The sequence below is a fragment of the Mobula hypostoma genome, chromosome 1 (genome assembly GCF_963921235.1).
Source record: "Mobula hypostoma chromosome 1, sMobHyp1.1, whole genome shotgun sequence".
In the NCBI taxonomy this organism is placed as follows: Eukaryota; Metazoa; Chordata; class Chondrichthyes; order Myliobatiformes; family Myliobatidae; genus Mobula; species Mobula hypostoma.
In genome coordinates, this window is record NC_086097.1 from 164,050,525 (window position 1) to 164,075,772 (window position 25,248).

General features: G+C 41.7%; 1 protein-coding gene across 9 annotated transcripts in view; it reads left to right on the forward strand.

Moving 5' to 3' along the window:
- The window catches only part of LOC134351958 (receptor-type tyrosine-protein phosphatase mu-like), a 1,067,206-nt gene that overhangs the window by 748,771 nt on the left and 293,187 nt on the right, over positions 1-25,248 (forward strand). For all 9 annotated transcript variants that reach the window (XM_063058925.1, XM_063058929.1, XM_063058945.1 and 6 more), the window contains exon 12: positions 11,892-12,165. In XM_063058925.1, coding sequence (XP_062914995.1) covers positions 11,892-12,165 — 274 coding nt within the window. The remainder of the gene's footprint in view (positions 1-11,891; positions 12,166-25,248) is intronic.

A 25,248-nucleotide genomic window follows, 5' to 3' on the forward strand; every position in this document is an offset into this window, starting at 1 on the left:
AAGAGTTGCTGGTGAACGCAGCAGGCCAGGCAGCATCTCTGGGAAGAGGTACAGTTGACGTTTCGGGCCGAAACGTCGACTGTACCTCTTCCTAGAGATGCTGCCTGGCCTGCTGCATGATACCATTGCGCTAACTGCCGTGCTGCCGGTGGAGTATGTATTTATGCCCATAATGAGTCAAGTTCACATCTGAGGCAAGTTCAAAACTAGATTAGTATTCACAGCTCACTGCAAATGATCATCCAAATTTTGCTGAACAGAACGTTCTTCCATGTTTCTTTGTGGGTGGGAATCCATCTGGTTGGCATGGAAAAGAAATAAATTGATGATTCCTGGCATCAAAGAGTTTACAATCTTTCAATTTAAAACAGCGTCAACACACTTTCTTTACGAACATGGCAAAATTTAGCACTAAGCTCTAAAATAGAAAGCATTACTCCTAAACCTACTAAGAGTGTAAATCTGATTTATTTCCAGTGGCAGCAGATGGACATCTTTTCTGCTTTGTTCTATAATAAGAGCACATGCTGTTCATCAAAATGTCACTACCTGGGGCTTTTAGACGGCTGCATTGAGGCAGCTCAAAGCCGACTACATTTCAGGCTTAAATCTAAATTGAAAATGTGGTGATAACACTGAATGTGTACTTTTGAAATTTAGAACATGTTGGCCCAGAAACGCAAGTATATCCTAAAAGGAGCAATGGAAGGGTATAGCAAAGGGCTGTTCTAGTTTCTGGGCTTCTTCTGTACTTCAGTAGGACCTCATCTCAAAGCCTCAGATGAAGTTGACTGGGTGCTGTGTGTTTCTCATGTTGTAAATGTCCCATATGGTAGAGAGACCAGACTAGGAAGGGCTGGCCCTCACAAGTCCCATTGAGCCAATGCTGATCCCAGGAGATTGGGGGGTGGTGAAAAACTTGAATTCTGGTCTACACAGATGGTGGATGGTGGGGATGGGGAACTCAGGCTGCATGTAGTCACATTTAGAAAGGGGCATTGAGAACATGTATTGAGATATCAGAACTCATATTTGGACAATGTGGTGATGATTAGAATGCCACCATTACTGGGGGCAAAGTGACACGACAGACTGAGTGGTGAAGGTGTCAGACAAGGGGGAATCATACAGTGGTGGTGCAGTTGGGCGGTAGGAAGTTGAAAGTGCAGTCAAGGTGGGAGTGCAGAAAAGCATGTTATTGGCAGACGATAGAAGGCCATGTCTTTCCAAACAGTTCTCATCACTCATCTCCCAAGTCCCCCTATACACTCCAAAGAGAGCATTTTATACCATCCAATAAACCCCTGACGTAGAGCTCACAGCAGGGATGCAAGAGTGATACATACTTGAAGTAGAAGTCCATGGAGAGATGATGCTGTTTTCATGTTTCATTCAAAGAAATAATTGATCTTTAGCTTTCTAACAGTGAAAGACATCACGTCACACAATTGAATTTCTAGGCAAATATTCAATATGTTCATATTGTTGCAAGCTGCTTGTCATTGGTAATCCTATTAGTTAATGTGTGTAAAGATGTGAGAAGTTAGGGCAGTTGAAACATAATCTATTTAGTTTACACTGCAGATGAATTCATGATTTCTAGCTGAGCCATTATATTTCCCTGGAGAGGAGTGTTGATCAACTCTTCTTTCTATGAAAGAGGGAAAATGCAGAATGCCTAGAGAGTCATAAGGAAAATAAAGCAATAGGTGGCTGCATCAGCGTGCAGTACAAAGGCTGCAGGTCACAGGATTGAAGGAGGCTGCAGAACATTGCGGACTCAGCCAGTTTGATTCTGCTCACAACCCTCCCCATCATCGAGAACAGCTTCAAGAGGCAGTGCCTCAGGAAAATGCCATCCACCATCGAGGACCCTCACACTCTGGGACATGCCCTCTTCTCATCACTACCATCAAAGAGGGGATGCAGAAGCCTGAAGACGCAGGCGCAATGTCTTAGGAACAGCATCATCCTTTCCACCATCAGATGTTCTGTGAACCAATGAACACTACCTAACTTCCACTTTTGCACTATTTATTATTTTAATTTTTATTATAAACTATAGTAATTTTTTATGTCTTGCAATGCCCTGCTGCCACAAAGCAAAACATTTCATGACATTCAGTATAATATCAGTGACACTAAGACTGGTTCTGATTCTGCTTTTCACAAATTCAGGTCAATGGAAACAACGTACAAGTGACCCCTACATTACGGAGAACTGCCTATGTTGTAACTACTGCATCAAAGGAAAGATTGTTATACAAAATCTGCACGGCTATTGTGAATGCTTCGTCTTTTGCTATCCTTTATACCCAACCTTTGTAAAACAACAGTCACTGGATGCCATTGTGCACAACATGCCTTTTAAAGGTTATTAATGTACCTGTCCCAACCATTTCCTCTGGCAACTCATTCAACATACATACCAACCCCTGTGTAAGAGAAAATTGCCCTCAATTTCTCTTAAATTTTCCCCCTCTCATCTAAAGCCCCCAACATAATTGTTTCCCCAACTCTGGGACAAATGTTTTGTGCATTCACCCTGTCTAAGCTGCTCTAAACACCTCCATAAGATCTTTTCTCAGTTTCCTATGGTCTAATGAAAAATGACCTAGCCTGTCTAACCTCTTGATAAAACTCAGTCCTTCAACACCCTTATAAAGCTTTTCAGTACTCTTAACAGGCTGACCAAAATTGAAAACAAATTTCCAAGTCCAACCTCACCAATGTCTGAGACAATCACACCATGACCACCCCATTTCTGTAGTCAGTGCCCTGACTGAGGAAGGCCAGTGTGCCAACAGCCTTGGTCACCGCTCTGTCTGCATGTGACTCCACTTTCAGGGATCCCTCATCAGTATTGATGCATTCAACACTGAGGCAAAAGGGTGATTTTATGGGCCTAGTGGTGTTTGTTCTGTCCACCATTTTTACTCTCCCTCCCCAGTATTCCACTTGTTTCTTTACCTTCAACTTCCACTTCTGTGGTTGATCAGACAATTAAACACACCTCAAAGGGATTCAAATAAATAATAATGATTATTATTAAAACTGCAAAAAGTAATACATTTTTCCTGAAAAATTCTGGAAAATACTCGGCGGGTCAGGCAGCATCTGTGGAACGTGAAACAGTTAACATTCAAATGAAATGAATTGTGCTACAAAGCAGTAGGTTAGGAACAACACTTTGTTTCTAAAAATATATATCAGAAGAGGTTAGCTGGAGGCACAAGAGACTTCAGATGCTGGAATCCAGAGTAACATTGGAGCAACTCAGCAGGTTAGACAATGCCTGCAAAGGGAAATGGGTAGTTGATGTTTTGAGTCAAGACTTTCTGGATTGGATGCACTAGTCTCTGACCTTGAGCGTAGGCCTCTGACCTTCAATACATATGGCAATGGGTGGGGGCAGAAGGTGGGCTCGAGCTGACCAATGATTCTCCATGGAGCCACCAGCTAGCAAGCTATGTGATTTGGTTATTGTGTTGAGAATCCCAGGTGAAAATTACTGAGTGTTGAACAGAGAATACTCATCATACACACAACAACACATTTCACATCAGGTAAGTCAGTGATGATTGATTCTGATTCTGACCTCATGGAGAAAATGATTATTAGACAAACCTTATTTTTATTGAACCTTTCAGTTTCTCTTACACCGCCTCATTCTCCTTGGGAAAAAAATCTCTCCTTGGGGACATTTCTCTGCCTTAGGTCAGAATCATTTGATCTGAAGAACATATCTAAAAGGGATAATGAAATGCGTTAGTACTAAACTACTGTTATGCTAATTTCTGAATAAATTTTAACGCTAAAGGAGTTGCTGTTTACCATAATATTTACAAGTATAAGAGAACATTTCTTCTCATCTAAAGATTTCTATAACTTTTCAAATAGCTATCCCCTTGAAGAGGAATTGTTGTGAACACTCTTCACTCTCATTGCTTGGCTTTTAAAGCCTGAAATGACTTGAGAACTTTATTGTTTATTCAGGCTGCTGTGTCCACCACAGATGGGTCAGTGATTCCACCATCCCTCACCAACCTTTTAATTTCTAAAACAAAGGGCAGTGATGAGTGCAGACGTGAAGGACTGATATGGATCATATCACCAGAGAAACCAGTCCAAAGGAAGTATTAAACCCAGCACATCAAAAGATCTGAATTAACAACAACAGAGATCCCATTCATGAACCAGGATGCATTCATCTTTCGCTGTGGATTTAGTCTGCTACAGTTTGAGAAATCCCATATTCAGTTTTGCTCTTGTGTTCAGTGGTCGTCATCTAAAATATCATACATTTTATAACAGGACTGACGCTGTCTCATCACTGATATACTGTATGCATCAAGCTATTTTATCCCTTTTTTACGCCTGAGGTGATGAAACCTAGAGTGGAAAGTGTTTAATTGGCTGATCACAAGTGGGGGTTCCAGTGAGGTCAGCTGTGACCTGCAGCAGCCTGTTTCCATCTACCAAGCTTGTGAACATCAGCATTCAAATGGAGAGCCACCTCCCGGACTACTCCTGGGTTTAGGGGCTGGATGCACTTTGCAGCTGGTATTTTTCTGCACAGCTCCATATATTTAGATAGGGCTGCCAGCTGCCATTAAGGAAGAGAACACAAAAGACTGCAGATACTGGAATCCTGAGCAACACACAAACCACTGGAGGAACTCAACAGATCCAGCAATATCTGTGGAGGGTTCACTGTCCTTTTCCTTACATAGACACTGCCTGATCCACTGGCCTCCTCCAGTGGTTTGTGTTTTGCTCATTAGAAGTGAATGCAAGTGTCATTTATTTTAAATTTTATTTCAGTGATGTTGATACTTACACATAATTTGCAATGAAGATAAGTTTTTAAGTGAAATGTTTATTTTTTTGTGAATATTTCTAAATGCTTCTAATATCAAAGACAATTTGAGATGAGTAAAAGACCTTTCACAGGACAAGCTGCCAGAAGGTCCTGAGTGCAGTATGGATGAGAGCTTAGTTTCTCCCACCTGACAATGCTTGCCACTTATGAAGTGCTCCACCACACAATTACAGGGTCTACCAGCAGTGTTCTGGGAGCTGCATGACCTCAAACACTGTTTGGAGCCTAGAGGTAAACCACAAGGAGAAGCTAAGAAGTGCTTCTATAGCAATTGCAATCTAGCCCAATAAGATCCAGAAATAGCAAGAGAAAAAAAATCTACAAATGCTGGACTTCCAACATTAAAACAAAAAAATGGCAAAAAAAAAATAGCCACTGAGTTGGTCACTTTCTACTAAAATTCAGGAAACCGGCAGACTGTGTTAGCAACATGTTTTATTGACTTTACCTTCTTCATTTTAAAATAACTTTCCAAACAAGGATTGGTACTTGTTTAGATGACATGGGTTTATTTCACAAATCCCCCACACTCTAGGTCAGATACCACGAGAAGGAACGAGTAATGACACATTTGTTTAGGGGTGAGTTTCCTGTGAGCTCTTGACAGAATCACTGCCACAGTCACAGCAAAATCTTTGGGGGGAGTGATGATATCGTTTTCAGTAAGGGTAGATGGATATAGCCTACACCTTTGCAGAGTGATAGAACATCAACGTAGACAAAGACTATAATAGTGTGTAACTTGGTCAGTATATGGCGACAACTTAAGTGGGCACCTTAGTGGGCATGACTGAGCTGGGCGACAGAGGCTGCTCCATCCTGTATTCCTTTATGGCCTGGGTTTTTGATGAAAGCCATGAGGTTGAATCCAGATAACAGCCACACGTTTTTAAACTTCTTTCAATAAATAAACAATTAAAGAAATTAGCAGCAGTAGTGATAATATTTCATTGTAAATACCCACCTGGTTCACTTTTTGGCAGGGAGGGCAATTTGCCATTCTTGCCTTATTTGCCTCTTGTGCTCCTGAAAAGGTTTTGCAGTTCATTCAGTTCATCAGCCAACTGGTAATGGACAATGCGTACCAGCCGTGCTGGCAATGTGCATATCCAGTCAGCAACTCAAAAATACATTCCTAGGATCTCATAAATATGAGAAAGTCTGCAGATGTTGAGAATCCAAAGCAACGTAGAGGAGCTCAGCAGGTCAAGCAGCATCTACGGAAATGAATAAACAGCCATCGTTTTGAGCTGAGACCCTTCTAGGAACTTCCTTCAGGCCTGCTCATTAGTAGAGAAATGCGTAATTACAGAGATCAAAGCTGTGTTTAGAATGAGTCATTTTAATCTTCATATCGATTTAAAAATAGCATTGAAAGTAGAAAAGATAAATAAGTTTCTGAATGTATTTAGGACAGAATTCATGAGGGTGGAGCAAATAAAGCATAAGGTAATTACACAGAAGAATTGAGAAGCATCACAAGCGCAAAACTTTAAATGTCAATGACATAAATGAAGGATTGAAAAATGATTTGACTTCATTGTTTGGCAAACAATGAAAATTCAAAGATTTTGTTATCATATAGAACCGTAACTTGCCCACTAAGGATCTACTTGCCTATTTAAATGACCATAGTGAACAAATTTAGTAATAAAATAATATCAACAGAGAGTTTGCACAAATGCAAGGGGAAGTGGAAATTTCCTTCACTGGGTGAATGATAAAGGACAAGAAAAAATAAATTATTGAACTGATAAAAAGAATACTTAAGAAATTTGAAAATATTTCAAATTTAACAAAGCTTTTACAAATATATTGAGAGAAAGATTGTGATAATTATGAATGTGAACCATGAAAAACAATTGCAGCTGAAATACTCCTGAATTAATGTTTGATGCTTTGGATGGCTCCTCTCAATCCCACAATTTCAAGCACCAGTGTAAAAGGAAGCAAGACATACATACTTCCCCCTGAGTCATATATCAACCTCCCTCATCATTGTTCTGTCATTGCCACTGGACGTACAACCTGAAATTCCCTTCCATACAGCAGTTTGCCACATGGATGACAGTAGTTCAGGAAGACAGTTTATCGCCACCTTTTCTGAGTAAATTAGAAATGGTGTGAAATGTTCAATTGTTAACATCACCTGTAAATGGATTTAAAACTTGTTTAATTAAGGGTTTTTATCCACAGAAAGAAAACAAAATGCAGGCAGGAGAGAAGAACTTTAACATTAGTCAAGATAGACACTTAGTGGATTTAACACTTGTTAAAATAAATCCCAAATCTAGCTAGTGAAAACAAGTTTGCACTAAACAAATAATCTGCCATCAGGAGAGGTGTAATAAAGCAAATGCTGAAGCTTTTCAAATGATTGGACTGTGGAGCAAGTCAGAACTTGTATGCAGACATCTCAAACGTCTTGATGAAGGGTCTCCCTCCATATTTCCAGCATTTGCTGATTTTCTAGTGACTGTCTTTTTATGTAATTCACTTTCTGAGTTTAGCATAAAGGAAAAATGAGAAGTTTGACCTTCACACCCTTAAATTATCAAACAATAAATAGGTATGTGTTCTGAATGGTGATGGAAGTCTGTAGGATGCATCAAATAATTCTTTAGACAGCTGCACACTGAAAAATATCAGAAACGTCTCATGCAATGCACATGAGTAATTGTTTGAAATGTTACTTAGACATCATTGGGCACTGCCCATCATGATGGATATAAGACATTCTCCATAATAGCTACACTGATGAAAAGAAAGCCTGAGAGAGGTACTGTTGACAAATTAAGAAATTGCTTATTCCATTGATTCTAACCCACATTTTAGTTTTGAATATATTTTACCCATTCAAAAAAAATCATTTTAATTTTCATTGCTAACTTTTTGCAGGTAACCATTTTTGTGATGTCTGAAGTGTTAAAAGTAAATAGATTTCTGGGTCTCCAGTATGGTGCCATTCATCAGAATAAAGCAGATTCCTCACAAAAGAGGGCCGACCAAGAATGGGGAACTAATAATTGAAAATAGAAACAAAGCTACAATTCTAAATAACTATTTTGGATTAGTATGATCACTAACAACAATCTGATGATAATAAATTAATGAAAGTGCTATGGAAGGGAAAAATTTAAACAATCTTTATCACCAGAGAAAAATAATAAGTAAACAGAAGAGGTTAATAACCGACAAGTTCCTGGACCTGATTGTTTACATCACAGTTTTTTAAAGTATGTAGCTGCAGAGATAGTGAACTCAATGGTTTTAATCTATTAAAATTCCATGAAATGGGAAACTGCAGTTGTAAAACCATTGTTGAAGAAAAGAGGGAGACAGAGAGCAGGAAATTATGGGCTAGTTGGCCTAATATTGGCCCACCACCAAGCACTTTCTGCTTACCGCAGGGATCGCTCCCTACGCAACTCCCTTGTCCATTCGTCCCTCCCCACTGAACTCCCTCCTAGCACTTATCCTTGTAAGCAGAACAAGTTCTACACCTGCCCCCTATACCTATCTCTCACTACCATTCAGGGCCCCAAACAGTCCTTCCAGGTGAGATGATACTTCACCTGTGAGTCTGTTGGTGGGGGGGTCATACACTGTGTCCGGAGCTCCTGATGTTGCCTCCTGTATATCAGTGAGACCCGACATAGACTGGGAGACAGTTTCGCTGAGTATCTACACTCTCTCCGCCAGAGAAAGCAGAATCTCCCAGTGACCACCCACTTTAATTCCACTTCTCATTCCCATTCCGATATATCTATTAGTGGCCTCCTGTACTGTCGCAATGAGGCCACACTCAGGTTGGAGGAGCAACACCTTATATTCCATTTGGGTAGCCTCCAACCTGATGGCATGAACATCAATTTATCAAACCCATCCCCACCCTTTCCTTCACCAATCCCATCCCCTTTTCCCTCTCTCGCCTTATCTCCTTGCCTACCTATCACCTCCCTCTGGTGCTCCTCCCTCTTTTTCTTTCTTCCATGGCCTTTTGTCCTCTCCTATTAGATTCCCACTTCTTCAGCCCTGTATCTCTTTCACCAATCAACTTCCTAGCTCTTTACTTCACCCCTGCCTCTCACAGTTTCACCTATCACCTAGTGTTTCTCCCTCCCTTCCACCCACCTTTTAAATCTGCTCCTCATCTTTTTCTCTCCAGCCCTGCTAAAGGGTCTCGGCCCAAAACATTGACTGTTTACTCTTTACCATGGATGCTGCCTGGCCTTCTGAATTCCTGCAGCATTTTGTGTGTGTTGCTTGGATTTCCAGCATCTGCAGATTTTCCCTTGTTTATGGCCTAATGCTTTGCCACCAGGAAAATACTGGAATCCATTATTAAGGATGGGCCACCAGGACTCTTTAAATATAAAAAAGCAATCAAGCAGAATCAAGCTCAGTCACAAACAAGAGACTTGCCTCCTGTTCTGCTCCTGTACGCTTCCTCATTGCCATCTGAATTTCTGCCAACAGCAGTGGTCCCAGTGGCAAATTTTTATAAATGCCATTTGAGCTGTGCCTAGCCACACGGTCATGAGTGCAGGCAGATCAGAGCATGCATCCTTGAGATATGCCTGTGTTGATTGGAACCAATGTCATGCCAAACATGCTTCACCATTCAAAAAGTTATGTCTGTCCACCCCTCTGGTCTTGCTGCACTTTCCTGCACAATCCTCACAACTGCCGTTCATCATCACTGGTCCAACTTTCTAGAGGGGGGTACAGAGGCTCAGGTTGTGAAGCTTGTTATATTAATCCTGAGGGGATGATGGTGTTCCATGCTGAGCTGTAATCAATAAACAGCAACCTCATATGGATATTGCTGTTGAGCAGATGGTTCAAATCCCAGTGGAGAGCTGGTGAGATTGTGTCCACTGTAGACCTGTTGTGGCAGTAGGCAAAATTCAAGGTCCTTGCTCAGGCATGACCAACCTCTCATAGCTCTTCATCACAGTATATGTGAATGTTACTGGCAATAGTTGTTGAGGCAGCTCACCCTCTTCTTCTTGAACACCATTATGATTGATGCCCTTTTGAAGCAGGTAGAAATCCTCAATGGTAGCTGTGAGAAATTAAAGATGTTCTTGAAATCTCCCACCAGTTGGTTGGTACAAGTTTATAGCAACCTGCCAGGTACACTACTGGGGCCTGACACCTTGCATAGGATGCTCTGACATTGGCCTCCGAGACAGAGATCACGGTGTTTCTGGATGCTGTGGGGATTGACACAGGCGTAGCTTTATTTTCCCTGTGTGAAAGGTGTTGAGCTCACTGGGAGTGAAGCATTACAGCCAACTACGCCGTTAGGTGTCTCGTTAGGCTTGCAAACGCTGCCACACCTGATGTTTTAGAGATGTGGGCTTTGCAAGTTGAGCCAGCACTTAATTACACATCCCTAATTGCTTTTGAGAAGTTGGTGAAAATTTAATTTTTCAACCACTGTGGTCCTTGACCCACAATACTGTTAGGAAGAGAGTTCTAGAAAGTTGGCTCAATGACAATGAATGGCAATTATGAGGATTTTGCAGAAATGTGGAGTAAGACCAAAGGTCAGAACAGACATAGCTTTTTGAATCACTTTTGGCATGACATGACATCGTATGCCCTTCTAATTTCAACACTTCACACCCTCTGCTATTTTTTTTGAAACTATTTGCACATCTTCAAGGCCGTTCTTCGACTTTAATACCTGTCCCATTTCATTTCATTTTCTTTTGCTGTCTTACCACTTTTGTCACCTAATCAAACCCCAGCATCACTTGATGATAGCTCCTTGTTTGTTCTTTCCCAGACCTATTGTCCCTGGCTTTGTACTCACATAAAAGTCAAGCACGTTTCACTTTTGATGGAAGATTCATTTCCTATGTCTTTGAATGTTTTTAATAGCTTCAGAATCTGTATTATTTAAAAGAGAAAAGTTTCCACAATTATATGTGTTTTTGGATGTGCTTTGTTTAAGGGGCATAAATTAAGTTTTGATGGCTTCGATCTTTAATCTTCATAACAACTGTAAGCTAATGAGAGGCTTAAATAAGATCGATGATCTACATTATGTGCTTTCATTGGCATTGACTTCTTGCACTGCTTTCTCTGTTACTTTTAAAGGTTTTTATCTAAGTTATGCTTTACCTTAAAAGACTTCAGGAAAAAAATTAGGACTCGGTAATCTTTAACACATCTGAAATTTCAATGACCCAGAGATTTCCAGCTCAGGTATTTGCTATTCTCAGAATAAGTGGAACCACCGTGAACGTGCTAATAATATAAGGGATAGAAGAAGGGTTAAGCCAGTCACCTTCTTAAGCCTAGAGTTCACTGTAGATCAAATTAATCAAGATCCTCTCCCCAAATCTACTTACTACCTCATTGAAATATTCCTTGAGAACACTGGTATCTAAAAATAACCTTGAATATACTCACCAAATGAACATTTGCAGCCCTCTGGAGGGAGTGGAGTCTAACTATTAAGACCATAATTTGAGACAATGTTGAATAGCAACATATTGAAAACTGAACCATTTAGCTTTTAATAGATTTACAGTTTATCTGTTTTCTGTTTTCTCTGATAAGCTTTAATGGCTTGAGTGCTAGATTTAATCCAAAGAAAACATTTTAATGTAAATTTAACCAAAATTCTCGTCCTGAAAGAAATGGCTAAAATCACAAAGCATCATTCAAATTTGAAATGGATAACAAGGTTGCATCTACATGTAAAGAGCAGCAATCTGCTGGAGGAACTCAGTGAGTGAAGCCTTCCTGATGCAGGGTTTCAAGCTGCAGCATTAACAATCCCTCTCCCTACATAGATGCTGCTCGACCCACTGAGTTCCTCCAGCAGATTACTTGTTGCTCCTTACATGTAGATGCAGAATATTTGTTGTTCCAGATTTTAATGATTGCATTTTCTTGTGTCTACAATGAAGAAGTTGTTCTCTTCAAGAAGAACTGTGAAGGTGTTTAAGTTAATTACCCTGGTTCAAGTTTCTTCCTGTTCCTTTTTCAGTGTCTACCAGGTCATTGTGGAAGAAGAGCGCCCACACAGGGCAAAGAAGGACATAAACGTTCCGGACTGCTATCTTAATCCCATCACCTACCAGAACATCTCAGTTTCAGATCCTCCTCATTATTTTGCTGCTGAATTTCCACCAACAGCCCTCAAAGTGGCCCAGCCATTTACCATTGGAGATAACAAGACGTACGGTGGCTACTGGAATGCTCCACTTCTTCCGCATAAGAGTTACAGCATTTACTTTCAAGCAGTGAGCAAAGCCAATGGGGTAAGTGTCCATACCCTCAACACTTATGATACGAATAAAATACCCACAGAGGCCCTTATTCATATCTACTTAAAGTTTTCCCATTTCTTTCAAATGAAGTTGGAAAAGTATCTTAGTATTGATTGTGTTGTGGGTCATCTTGAACAATTTAATAAGTACTTTTTGGACAGCCAGTTAAGGATTTTTTGAGGCTCAGGTTCAAAGCTGTGGTCCAAACACTGATATACTAGTTAGCCTGTTCCACTAGTTAACTCCTATCTATTCCTTTGGCAATACAAAACTAATTCTAAGCAAACTATGACAATTTCCTCAAGAAACTAAGGAAGAGGTCATACTGTTCTTCATACTGGGAAATGAGCCTGTCCAGTTCATCAGAGTTTCAGTGAGGGAGCATGTCGGGAACAGTGACAATTGGTACTCCATATGTTTTTAAATAGTTAGGAATAAGGATAAGACTGAACCCTAGAAAAAAGTGTTAGATTGAGGAAGGCTAATTACAAAATATTAAGCTTGAGCTGGAAAGGCAATTTAGGGAGTAGCAGCTATTGGGTAAGTCCAAATCTGACATCTGGTCCGAATGAAGGACGAACATGTTCCTGTGATGGAACAGGACAAGAATGGCATGGTTCAAGCACCTTGGACCTAAGTTGTTAAAGACTTAGTCAAAAAGAGAAAAGAAATATATAAAATTTGGGAAGCCAGAATCGACAGGGTCTTTGAGGAATATGAAGGAAGAAGGAAAGAACTTAAATAGTTCTTGCTCAATAGGTTTACAAGTAAAACTCTGCCTTGATTGGAGTAAGTGCTATAATGAGAGGTTGGACAAACTTGGGTTGTTTTCTTTGGAGCATCGAAGGCTGAAGAGAGAGCTGATGAAGGTATATAAGATTATGAGAGGTATAGATAGAGTAGACCGACAGTATCTTTCACCCAGGGCTGAAATATCTAAAACCAGAGGGCATGCATTTAAGGCAAGAGAGGGTAATTTCAAAGGAGATGTGAGAGTGGTGAGTGCCGTGGAATGCTCTGTCTGGGATGGTGGTAGAGGCAGCTACATTAGAGCCTCTTCAGAGACATTTAGATAGGAACATAAATGTGAGAAAAATGGAGGATATGGATATTGTGTAAGCAGAGGAGATTAGTTTAGTTGGCCATTTGAATATTACATAACAGTTCCATATCCACAACATTGCGGGCCAAAGGAAAGTCTCTGTTCCTGTGTTGTATAGGACTATGTCTTATGTTCTAAACAGGGAATTGGGGGTAAAAGCTACTATAAGATATCCTTGGCAAGTGCAGTTAAGGAAATTCCTGAGGTATGTTAAACATATATTAAAAATAAGAGGGTAACCACAATAAGGATAAAGCACTAAAGGGTAAAAGAGGGACTTTATGACCGGACTCAGTGAGAGGTGGAAAGGAACTTAATGAGTACCTACCATTGGAAACAACCAATGCAACGGACATTAAGGATAGTGAGATCAGGGAGGGGTATGTTGACATTCCAGGGAGACTACGGACATGAAGGACAGTGAGATCGGGGGGGGGGGTGGGGGGGTGGTATGTTGACCTTCCAGGGAGACCACAGACATTAAAGACAGTGAGATTGGGGGGGGGGGTATGTTGACATTCCAGGGAGATCATGGACATTAAAGTGAGTGAGCTCAGGGAGGGGTATGTTAACATTCCAGGGAGATCATGGACATTAAGGACAGTGAGATCAGGGAGGAGTATGTTGACATTCCAGGAATTGCTAATATCAAGAAGAAGCTGGTGTTCGATGCCTTGAGGAACAACAAAAAGGATAAATCCCCAGGGCCTGACTGAATTTATCCCATGTTATTGAGGGAGACAGGAGAGGAAATTGCTGGGACCTTGACAAAGATCTTTGTATCCTTTTTAGTTGCAGGTGAGTTCCCAGATGATTGGAGAATAGCCAATGCTGGGCAATAGTGAAGAACAAACAACGTATAGGTTAATGAGCTTCACATCAGTGGTAGGGAAATCATTGGAGAAGGTTCTAAAGGATGGGATTTACCCACATATGGAAAAACATGTATTTTCTAGAATTAGTCAGCATGGCTCTAGGCAGGAGAAGTCAGGTACTACAGACTTGACTAAGTCCTTTGATGATGTGGTAAAGCTGCTGATGTGGGCACAACAGTGGATGTTGTCTATATGGACTTTAGTGAAGCATTCAACAAGGCTTCTGGGTAGGTTGGTCCAAAGATAGAGCTCAAGGTAAAATGTCCACTTCCATTTGCCTTCATGGATCTTTGCCTCAGTTGTTTCAAATAATAGATATTATTCACATGTATTTCATAATTTGCTGAGAAAATAGTGGAGAAAATGGAAAGTGCTACAGCTTCTCAGTAAAGATTTTCCTAGAACAATAGAGTGTCTGGGTGGCCACAAAGTTAGATTGACCAGTGAATTACCCAATTATCTGCCTCCTGGCTGTCTCTGTCTTAATATGTAGCCATTGTTATCTGAGTAATTTCAGGTTGTCAGCATCTTTGGTCAATAACTTCTAAGACTCACTTGTGTCAATCTCAATTGTAGCAATAGCCACAGAAAAGCACATAACAATTTTGTTCATATTCTTAGACACTCCCTTTGGTTCAAGGTTGACTTTCTTCCAGTTTGCTCTTCTGGGTTTTGAGGTGGCAAATGAAGCCAAGTTAAAAAGCACTGATTCTTTCCCAGATTGGGCAGGAAGTAGCAGGTGGGCCAGCACGGAAGCTAGATTATGAGGTGGTGTGATCCCTTCACTATCTACACAGTGCCTTTGACTGCTCCCAGTGCATGGCATAGAAGTTCTCAATACCATCCCAAATGTAGAGATTGTTAACATCAATGGGGTCCTTTTCTGAAGAAAATGCTTAGAGTAAGGCCTGTTTGTAATGAAAACTTTGTTTCATCAAGGAGTCAAACAAGAGAGCTAATGGAAACAAACTAATCAAGCACAGATATCAATTTTATTGTATCATCACCTGTTTTAGAGGCTGGAAAGATTCCCACATCACCTATGCCATGACAAGTACCTATGCCTGCTGGACTAACTGCCATCTAATCCTCTTCATCATCTCAATCAAACTGGCCCATAAGAATCAGCATCAAAATGAGCATTGTTGAATGAAGTTCAACACCAAAGGTGTCTCTTATTGAACAGAGCTTCAAAGTAACCTTTAAACTCCCAGCCTATGGAGCCAATAAGTGTACCCTACTTATAGATAGCTCAGACATCTCCCATAATTAGGAGCCATGAAATGACTTTGGTAACTATAGATGATCTCCCTACTGCTTAACATTGTCAGAATCCTCCATAATTGAAATCTTTCAGTGAGTGAAGAATTGGTTCCTGATTCACGCTATGGACAAAGTCTTCAATGAGAGACATGATCTTTATCATGTGAAGAATCCATGAAAGATGCAAGAAACAACACTGAGCACAATGCATGGGCTTTTAACAACCTCATCAAAGCCTTTGACATAGACAAAGTTCAAAGAAACTTTATTATCCAAGTATATACATGTCACCATATACGACCCTGAGATTCATTTACTTGTAGGCATTCACAGTAAATACAAAGAAACACAATAGGATCATTGAAAAATCTCACACAACAAGACAGGCAAACAACCAATGTGAAAAAGACAACAAGCTGTGCAAATACGAAAAGAAAAATACCAAACAAAATAATGATAAAAATTAAATAAGCAATAAATAATTGAGAACATGGGATAAAGAGTCCTTGAAAGTGAGCAACAATACACATGAGCTTGACTGCTTGTTTAGAATTTCATCTGTGGTCACACCAAGCCATTGTGAGAGCCACACATCTTTTTTTTCTTCTCAGCTGCATCAACTTCAATGGAGTTTTGTGGGAACCAGGATGCTTAGTCCATTCAATTTTTCCTTGACTCGGTTAAGGTTTGATGAAAAGGAGGATGTATGTGAAGCATGAAAAGAGTTAACACACTTTCCAGAGCAGAGGAAAAACAATTCTTATAGATAGACTAATTAAAAATCTCTGAAGCATGTCTGTTTTTTAACAGATTAAGAGTATATTTATTTTCATCTCCCTTTCAGTCTCCAAATATAAAGGGTAAGTATTTCTGGAAAAGTAGTTTAAACTTAAAAGCAATTACCTATTAGTATTCCTCAGATCTGCAGAGACATTGAAAGAAAATACTGTTCATTTTGATGCATTTCTAGATAAATTGCATTGAATGTTAATGCTTAGAAAACAATTTTTGGAGGATATTAATTCACTTTTACAATTGCATTTTTCTAATGAGTTTTTTTTTGTACTTCAAGACTTGCTGAAATTCATTCATTCATTGTAAAGTGCTTTAATGTTCTTTGCCGAAAGGTATATATATGCAAGTCTTTCAATTTATACATGCCTTCGATTTATTACATTGAACTCTGTGCCCTCTGTTCAGTCACATGATTTATGGCAACTGGTGCTAGCTGTATTCATGCTGTCTTTACCAGATGGGGACTCTCAGATCCATTTATGTGGGAAGATTTGGGATGAAGGATACGAGTTTATCCAGAAGCTGCACAGCATAAAGTCCTTGACTCACTAACTAAAAACCTGATGGCAACTGACGAATTGTATTCTATCCTTTGCCAGCTGTCTGATGTTATCATAGTCTGTATGCTGCGGGAGCAGATGTAAATTAGGAGGTCACTTTGACAAATATTTCTTATTCAGTCCACAGGTATATCCCTAACCTCTTTTTGCCTTGAAGCCTTAACTCCTGCCCTGACCAGCTACAGTATTACACTGAAGCTCAGTGCATGATTGGGGATTGACTGGGCCCCCTGTAGCATTCAGCACTGAACCTTATTCAGCCATTTGGGAGGTCTCAAACCACAAAATGACTTGTCTTATTCTCTGCACAAATGCTAATTGCTTGGTTTCTGATTGCTATGTTTTGTACCATTTCTCCACTAGTCTCTCTAGTTGATATAAACCACTCCAATTCTCAGAAGCCTTTGTAAGTTGAGCACGTAATGAGTTCCAACATCATCCTTTATCTGGAGCTTTATTAATATCCAGAATGAGAATTTGTAAATTAAATCTACAAGACTGTTACACACAGCAACCTTTATTCTGTGAAGCCTCTCTGCCTCAGAGCTTCAGAGCAACAGCACATACTTAGCTACCCTGATCATGGAAGTCACTGTCGGAATGGAACTTTAAGCAAAGTACATATAATTCATTCAAATGATGCTGAATTGAAAATTACATTAAATAGTATGATCTCCAAGTGGTTTGGACAATTACAATATATTTCTCAGTAAAGCTAGTCTATAGTATATATTTGCATCAAACATTAGTGACCAGTCACATGAGAGTAGGATTACAATCCCAGGGGGAAAATTTACAACGTCTCCTCTGTGGATAAAGGGGTTCAGCTAGATCTTATGATGCAACATACTTGGAGAGAGTAAATATGATGGGTTGAATGGCCTTTATTAGTTCCTTTTATTCTTATGGGCATAGGTTAAGCAATTCTGAGCATTTATTTTCTTCAAATCAAAACTTCACTGAACATATATTCAAAAAGATAGCTCAAACAACAAGCTGGTGCCTGTTTGTTAGAAAATAGAACATAGAACAAAGAACATCCCAGGTACAAACCCTTTGGCCCACAATGTTGAGCCAAACCAATTAAATTAGTTATCAAATGGCTAGCTAAGCTAATCTCTTCTGCCTACACAATATCCATATCCTTCCATTTTCCTCACATTCAGGTCTCCATCTAAATGTGTCTCAAATGTCTCTAATGTTTCTGCCTCTCCCACCACTCAAGGCAGCACATTCCAGCCACCCACCATTCTCTGTGTGAAAAAAACCTACCCCTCACATCTGCTTTGAAATTAACACCTCTCACCTTAAATGCATGCCCTCTGGTATTAGATATTTCAACCCTTGGAAAAATATATTGTCTTTCTACTATATCTATGGCTCTGATAATCTTATAAACTGCTATCAGATCTCCCTTCATCCTCCACCACACCAGAGAAAACAGACCAAGTTTGTCTAACCTCTCATTATGGCACATGTCCTCTAATCCAGGCAACATCCTGCACCCTTTCCAAAGGCTCAGTATCCCTCCTGTAATGGGCTGACCGGAACTGTATGTATTCCTCCAGATGAAGCCGAACTAGAGCTGCAACATAACTTCCTGACTTCTGAACTCAATGCCTCGACTAATAAAGGCAGGCATGCCACATGCCTTCTGAACCACCCTATCAACCTGTGTAGCCACTTTCAAGGAGCTATGAACTTGGACTCCAAGCTCCTTCTGCTTATCAACACTGTTAGGATCTTGTCCTTAACACTCTACTGTCTGTTTGCATTTGACCTACCAAAGTGCAACATTTCACATTTTGCTGGGTTAATCTCCATCTTTCATTTCTCCACCCATACAGTATTTGCAATTGATCTATATCCTGTTGTATTCTTTACCTATCTTCTACACTATCCAAAACACCACCAATCTAAATTGACATCTTTTCTCTTGTTTACCACATAATAGCTGATATTTGTCATAATCCTTTACAAGTAAAGAAGGATCTTTTCCATTTAGCAGGAAGACTGAGATACATTCAAGTTAATGGAATTAGGGGAGAGTTAAGGATTGTTTTCAGCCAAGCAGGAGTGGAGCCTTGCTTTACATAGCCAGCAAATTTACCAGATTTAAATAAGCAGATGCCCCATAACCTTCAAAGATACAGGCAGAGAGTGGGGGCAGTGATGTAGATTTTCGCAGATAAACAAAATGGGGCGTTTATGTTTAACGAAACCCATAACACATTTTATTGAACTACAAAACCTAAACACAAAAGAGTGCCAAACATTTTTACGTAATAACATCATCACGTCAGACCAGCCTCTTAAAGTGAAACCCCAGCTCAATGTTGGTGGTTGTGAATTATGTACATTTCTCCCAATTACGCTGCCCTACATAGCCCCCCAGCCCCAGAAGACACTAAAACTGGCATTATGAGCCTGTCCAGAGCTCAGACCAGCCACCAGCCCAGGTCCAGTATTCCATGGGTGGAGGAACAGCAGAGGCCTCTGGCTCATCCAGAGGTGTGTTAGCAAGCTCATGGTCATGCTGTGACACCAGGGCCATGGCAGCAGGATACTGCAAATCTTGGTGGGCTGGTTTAAGGCGATCCACCAAAATACGTTCAGGTTTGCTCCTCTTATCTATGATAGAAGTCTTTTCCCCCGTTTCAAAATGTGGAATGGCTGATCGTACGGGGGCCTAAGGGGATGTGGTGGGCATCATGGTGGATGAAAACAAAGAGGCAGAATGTAGATCAGCAGGAACCCAAGAGCGCTTTACGCCATGATGTGAGGTAGGAATAGTGCAGAGGAATTGAATTTACTGAGGAGGGTGGAACGCCGTTGAAAGACCGACCGAGTGGTTGTGGTGACAGGAATGAAATTACCTGGTACTCATAATATCTGCCCATGTACTAGCTCTGCCACGGATGACTGCTGGTCCTTTTTGGAGCAGTTCTGAGCCCAGCAGAACCCATGGGAGATGATCATGCCGACACTTTTCGGTCAGAGCAGCAGTTAAGGAGCAGTGAAACCACTCGCATGGGCCTCTGGACTGCAGGCGATACACTATGGTGTGATTCAGCCTACTGCTGAGGTTCTGGGCCATCGCAACCCAGAGGTCTGAAATGAATTGGGGACAGTGGTCAGAGGAAATATCAGATGGAATGCCAAACTGAGAAACCCAGGTGCTGATGAACGCCCAAGCCGTGTCTGCGGCCATCGTCAGTGCTAGAGGGACGACCTCTGGCCACCTCGTTGTATGGTCCGCCACAGTAGGAAGGTGGATGAAATTACGGGGGGGGGGGGATCCCGCTGACCTGGTCAAACTGTCATTCAGGGACCGCAAAAGGTGCCAGTAGTGCCAAAACACGACTGTTAATTTTTGCCCACTGACACTCCACACAGACTGCAGTCAAATCACACACGTCCTTTTTGAGGCCAGGCCAAACAAACTTTAGTGCAACCAGTTTCTGAAAAGCCTTCTGGTCATGTATGGAGTTGGAAACAGTCTTGACTGATTGAGACATCGCACAGAAGAGAGAACCCTAGCTTCACCTAACATTACATCAGCCAACCACAGGCTTGTGACTGCTGTTCAGTAAGCCTGGACCTCTGGGTCAGTAACCTGGTCAGCTGCTATGCCAGCATTGTCAACTCCGATGAGTACAGCCTCATCGACTGGCCACAACATTATTTTTCCCCTTGATATGTTGTATATCAGTTGTGAACTCCGGATATGAAGGCCAGGTGGCGTTGTTGCTATGCAGACCAAGGGTCTGATATTTTGGCCATTGCGTACATGAGGAGTTTGTGGTCAATGAACACTGTAAAATGGTGACCCTCGAGAAGAAAACGAAAATGGCGGGCAGCCAGACCGAAACTAAAAAGCTCCCGAACAAACTTGCTATACTTCCTTGCAGGGGGACAGAACTGCTGTTTAAAGAAGCGAGTGGCTGCCACATGCTTCTGACCAGCTGTTTGTGCACAGCACCTACTGCATAGACTGAATGGCTATAGATGCATTGTGGAGTGGGTGTGCCAGAAGGGTCGTGTTAGATAGAGCTTGTGTGATATCATCAAATGCCCCGGTCATGTCCGCTGACTAGTTAAGCACTTGATTAGGGGTATTGCCTTTAAGCACACTATACAGGGGAGCATAAGTTCAGCATCTCTTGGAATAAAGTGGTGATAGAAATTTACCATACTTAAAATCTCCTGTAGTGCGGGGCAGTGGGAAATCCATCAAAGCGGCTGCTTTTGATGGGACGGGTTTTGCACCTTCTGCAGAGATGCGGTGACCAAGAAAGTCAATGGTTGATAACCCAAAGTGGCATTTAGTAGGGTTAATAATCAACCTGTGTTGGCTTAGGTACTCAAAAAGTGTGCAGAGATGAGATACGTGTTCAGATTTGGATGCACTGGCAACAAGTATGTCATCCAGGTAAACAAAAAGAAAATCTTAAATCTTTTAATACAGAGTCCATCAGCTGCCGGAAAGTCTGTGCTGCATTTTTCAGCCCAATTGGCATGCGCAGAAGCTCAAAGAGGCCAAACGGGGTTATCACAGCCGTTTTGGGAATGTTATCCGAGCACACAGGCACCTGATGGTAGCACCTAAGTAGATCAACTTTGGAAAACAAGCAACACACATCAAAGTTGCTGGTGAATGCAACAGGCCAGGCAGCATCTCTAGGAAGAAGTACAGTCATCTTTGGAAAAATTAGCTTTCTGGCTAAACCTGCCGAAAAGTCTTGGATGTGTGGGACCAGGTAATGATAGGGGGTGGTGGCCTCATTAGGGCGTCAGTAATCACTGCATGAGTGGAAACCACCACTGGACTTAGGGACCATATGGAGGATGAGGCCCAGGGGCTATTCATCTGGCATACAATGCGGAGTCTTTCCACGTTGCGAGCTTTTCTAGATCCAGTCTACATGCGTGAGCATGAACTGGTGGGCCAGTTGAGGGAATGTGATGCTCGACCCCGTGTTTTATGACTGTAATGGTGAATGTGGGCTTGGTGAGGTCTGGGAATTTGCCCAGCAGTCAAGTAAACTCACATGTGGTGGCGCATATGCTTGACAGAGTCGTTGTGGGGAACTTACTGGGGAAGTAGGTTAACAACTCAAAGTGATTGACATACACAAGTTGGCACTTCTTAAGATCGACTAGCAGTCCTTGGGTACACAGGAAATCTGCACCAAGCAGAGGGGTAACCATCTTAGAGCTACCTTTTAATCAGGACAACGATCAAGATTTTAAAGGCAGACTTTTGCGGCATTTTTCTCGGAGTTGAGCAGTGACCAATCAGCAAGAAGGATTTATTAGAAAAGGGGGAAGACAAGTTATGCAGATGCAAGTGGAGTCGACATTCTTGTGAGTGTGCCAGTCTTTAAAGTGGCTTTGGCTCATCAGGCTTAGGCAAGATCAGGCCTGGGTAAGGTAAAGTATCTTGTAAATTTCTCTCTCTCTCTCTCCCTCTCCCTCTCCCTCTCCCTCTCCCTCTCCCTCTCCCTCTCCCTCTCCCTCTCCCTCTCCCTCTCCCTCTCCCTCTCCCTCTCCCTCTCCCTCTCCCTCTCTCTCTCCCTCTCTCTCTCTCTCTCTCCCTCCCTCTCTCTCTCTCTCTCTCTCTCTCTCTCTCTCTCTCTCTCTCTCTCTCTCTCTCTCTCTCTCTCTCCCCCCCCGCACTCGCGCGCTCTCTCTCTCTCTCTCTCTCTCCTCTTATTTGTTCATTCCTCATCTGTTTGGGCATAGTAGTTTAGTGAGAATGGCTCCAGGGGCTGTGTTTTGTACTCTGTCAGATGTCTGGGTGGTCTCCAGTCTCCCAGGTGAACACATCTGCACCAGGTGCACCAAGTTTCAGCTCCTGAGAGAACATATTAAGGAACTGGGGCTGCAGCTCGATGACCTTCGACTCATATGGGAGAATGAGGAGGTGATAGACAGGAGGTACAGGGAGGTAGCCACCCCTAGATTGCAGGAGACTGGGTAACTGGTGACTGTTTGGGGAAGGAGGGGAAATGCACAGCCAGTGCTGAGTACACCTGTGGCTGTTTCCCGCAAAAATAATTATATCAGTTTAGATAGCTTTGATGGGGACGCCCCACTGAGGGAGCCAGTGACTGGGTCTCTGGCATTGAATCTGGTGCTGTGGCTCAGAAGAGCAGAGAGGTGAAGAGGACTGCATTGTTGATAGGAGATTCCTCAATCAGAGGAACAGAGGAGAGGTTCTGTGGGGTGACAGAGACATCTGGATGGTATGTTGCCCCACCTGGTGCCAGGATTGGGGATGTCTCGGATCAGGTCCATGGCATTCTCGAGGGTGGGTGTGAGTAGCCAGAGGTCTTGGGCATATTAGCGCCAATGACATAGGTAGACAAGGTGAGGAGGTCCTGAAGAGAGATTTTAAGGAGCTAGGTAGAAAGTTGAGAATAAGGACTTCCAGGGTAGTAATTTCTGGATTATTTCCTGTGCCACATGCCAGTGATGGTAAGAGTAGGGTGATTTAGTGGGTGAATGTGTGGCTGAGGAACTGGTGCTGGGGGCAGGTGTTCACGTTTATGGATCTTTGGGATCTCTTCTGAAAATGGTACAACTTGTACAAAAGGGACAGGTTACACCTGAACGTGAGGGGGTGTAATATCCTTGTGGGCAGGGGGGCTAGAGTCGTTCAGGTGAGTTTAAACTAATTTGGCAGGGGGATGTGAACAGGAGTGAAAGTCCTGAAAATGAGGAAGCTGGCTTACAAACAGAGGCAATATGCAGTGAGACTCCAAGCAAGGAGAGGCAAAGTTGTAGTCAACAGGATGAATTACAATGTAAAAGGTGGACAAAATCGAAAAGGGTGAATGCAGGACTGAAGATGTTATATTTGAATGCACAAAGTATAAGGAATAAGGAAGATGAACTTGTAGCACCGTTACAAATTGGCATGTATGATGTTGTAGGCATCACTGAATCATGGCTGAAAGAAGATTATAGCTGGGAGCTTAATGTTCAAGGATACACATTGTATCAAAAGGATAGGTAGGAAGGCAGAGGAGGTGGCGTTGCTCTGATGGTAAAAAATGAAATCAAATCATTAGAAAGAGGTGACATAGGGTCAGAAGGTGTTGAATCATTGTGGATAGAACTAAGGAATTATATACAGACCCCCAAACAGCAGTAAGGATGTGGTCTACAAATTACAACAAGAGATAGAAAATGCATGCCAAAAGGGCAGTGTTACAATAGTCACGGGAGATTTCAATATGCAGGTAGATTGGGAAAATCAGGTTGTTCCTGGATTTCAAGTGGGGGAATTTCTAGAATGCCTATAAGATGTCTTTTTATAGCAGCTTATGACTGAATCGCTAAAGTCAGATATATCAGTATTACAATGGAGGTAAAGGGAATTACAGAGGCATGAGAGAGGAGTTGGCCAGAATTGATTGGAAAACAATACTGGCAGGGATGACAGCAGAGTATCAATGTCTGAAGGTGTCAGGAAGTGTATGATAATGTACTTTGGTAGAAGAATGAAATGGTTGACTATTTCTAAATGGAGAGAAAATACAAAATACTGAGGCACAAGGGAGTTGGAAGTCCTTGTGCAGGATTCCCTAAAGGTTAACTCGCGGATTGAGTCTGTGGTGAGGAAGGCAAATGCGATATAAGCGTTCATTTCAAGGGACCACAGTATAATAGCAAGGATGTAATGTTGAGACTTTATAAAGCTCCAGTGAGGCCTCACTTGGAGTATTGTGAGCAGTTTTGGGCCCCTTACCTTAGATAGGATGTGCTGAAACTGGAGAGGATTCAAAGGAGATTCACAAAAATGATTGCAGGATTGAATGGCTTGCCATATGAAGAACATTTGGCTCTGGGCTTTCATTCACTAGAATTCAGAAGAATGAGGGATGACCTGACTAAAACCTATCGAATGGTGAAAGGTCTTTATGGAATGAATGTGGAGAAGATGTTTCCTATGATGGGAGAATCTAAGACCAAAGAACACAACCTCAGAATAGAGGGGTGTCCTTTTAGTATGGAAATTAGGAGGAATTTCTTTAGCAAGAGAATTTGAATCTATGGAATTCATTGCCACAGGCAGCTGTGGAGGCCAAGTATTTATGTATATTTAAGGCAGAGGTTGATAGCTTATTGACTGGTCAGGGCATGAAGGGATACAAGGAGAAGGCAGGAGATTGGGGCTGAGAGGGAAATGGATCAGCGATGATGAAATGGCAGAGCAGGCTCAATGGGCCAATGACCTAATTCTGCTCCTATATCATATTGTCTATGGTCTTCAGTCAGGATGGATTCCCATGTGTAACATCGCCCACTGAAGCAGAGTGTCACTCATTGTGTCCCTTAAGTCTGGATTCTACTGCAGTTTTGTCATTCTTTACCTTCTCATCAATAGATGATGCTGCCAGCTCACTCACCTGAGCACCATGTCACGCAAGAAGACCCTGAAAGGGTGTCCGTAATAAACAATAGATGACCC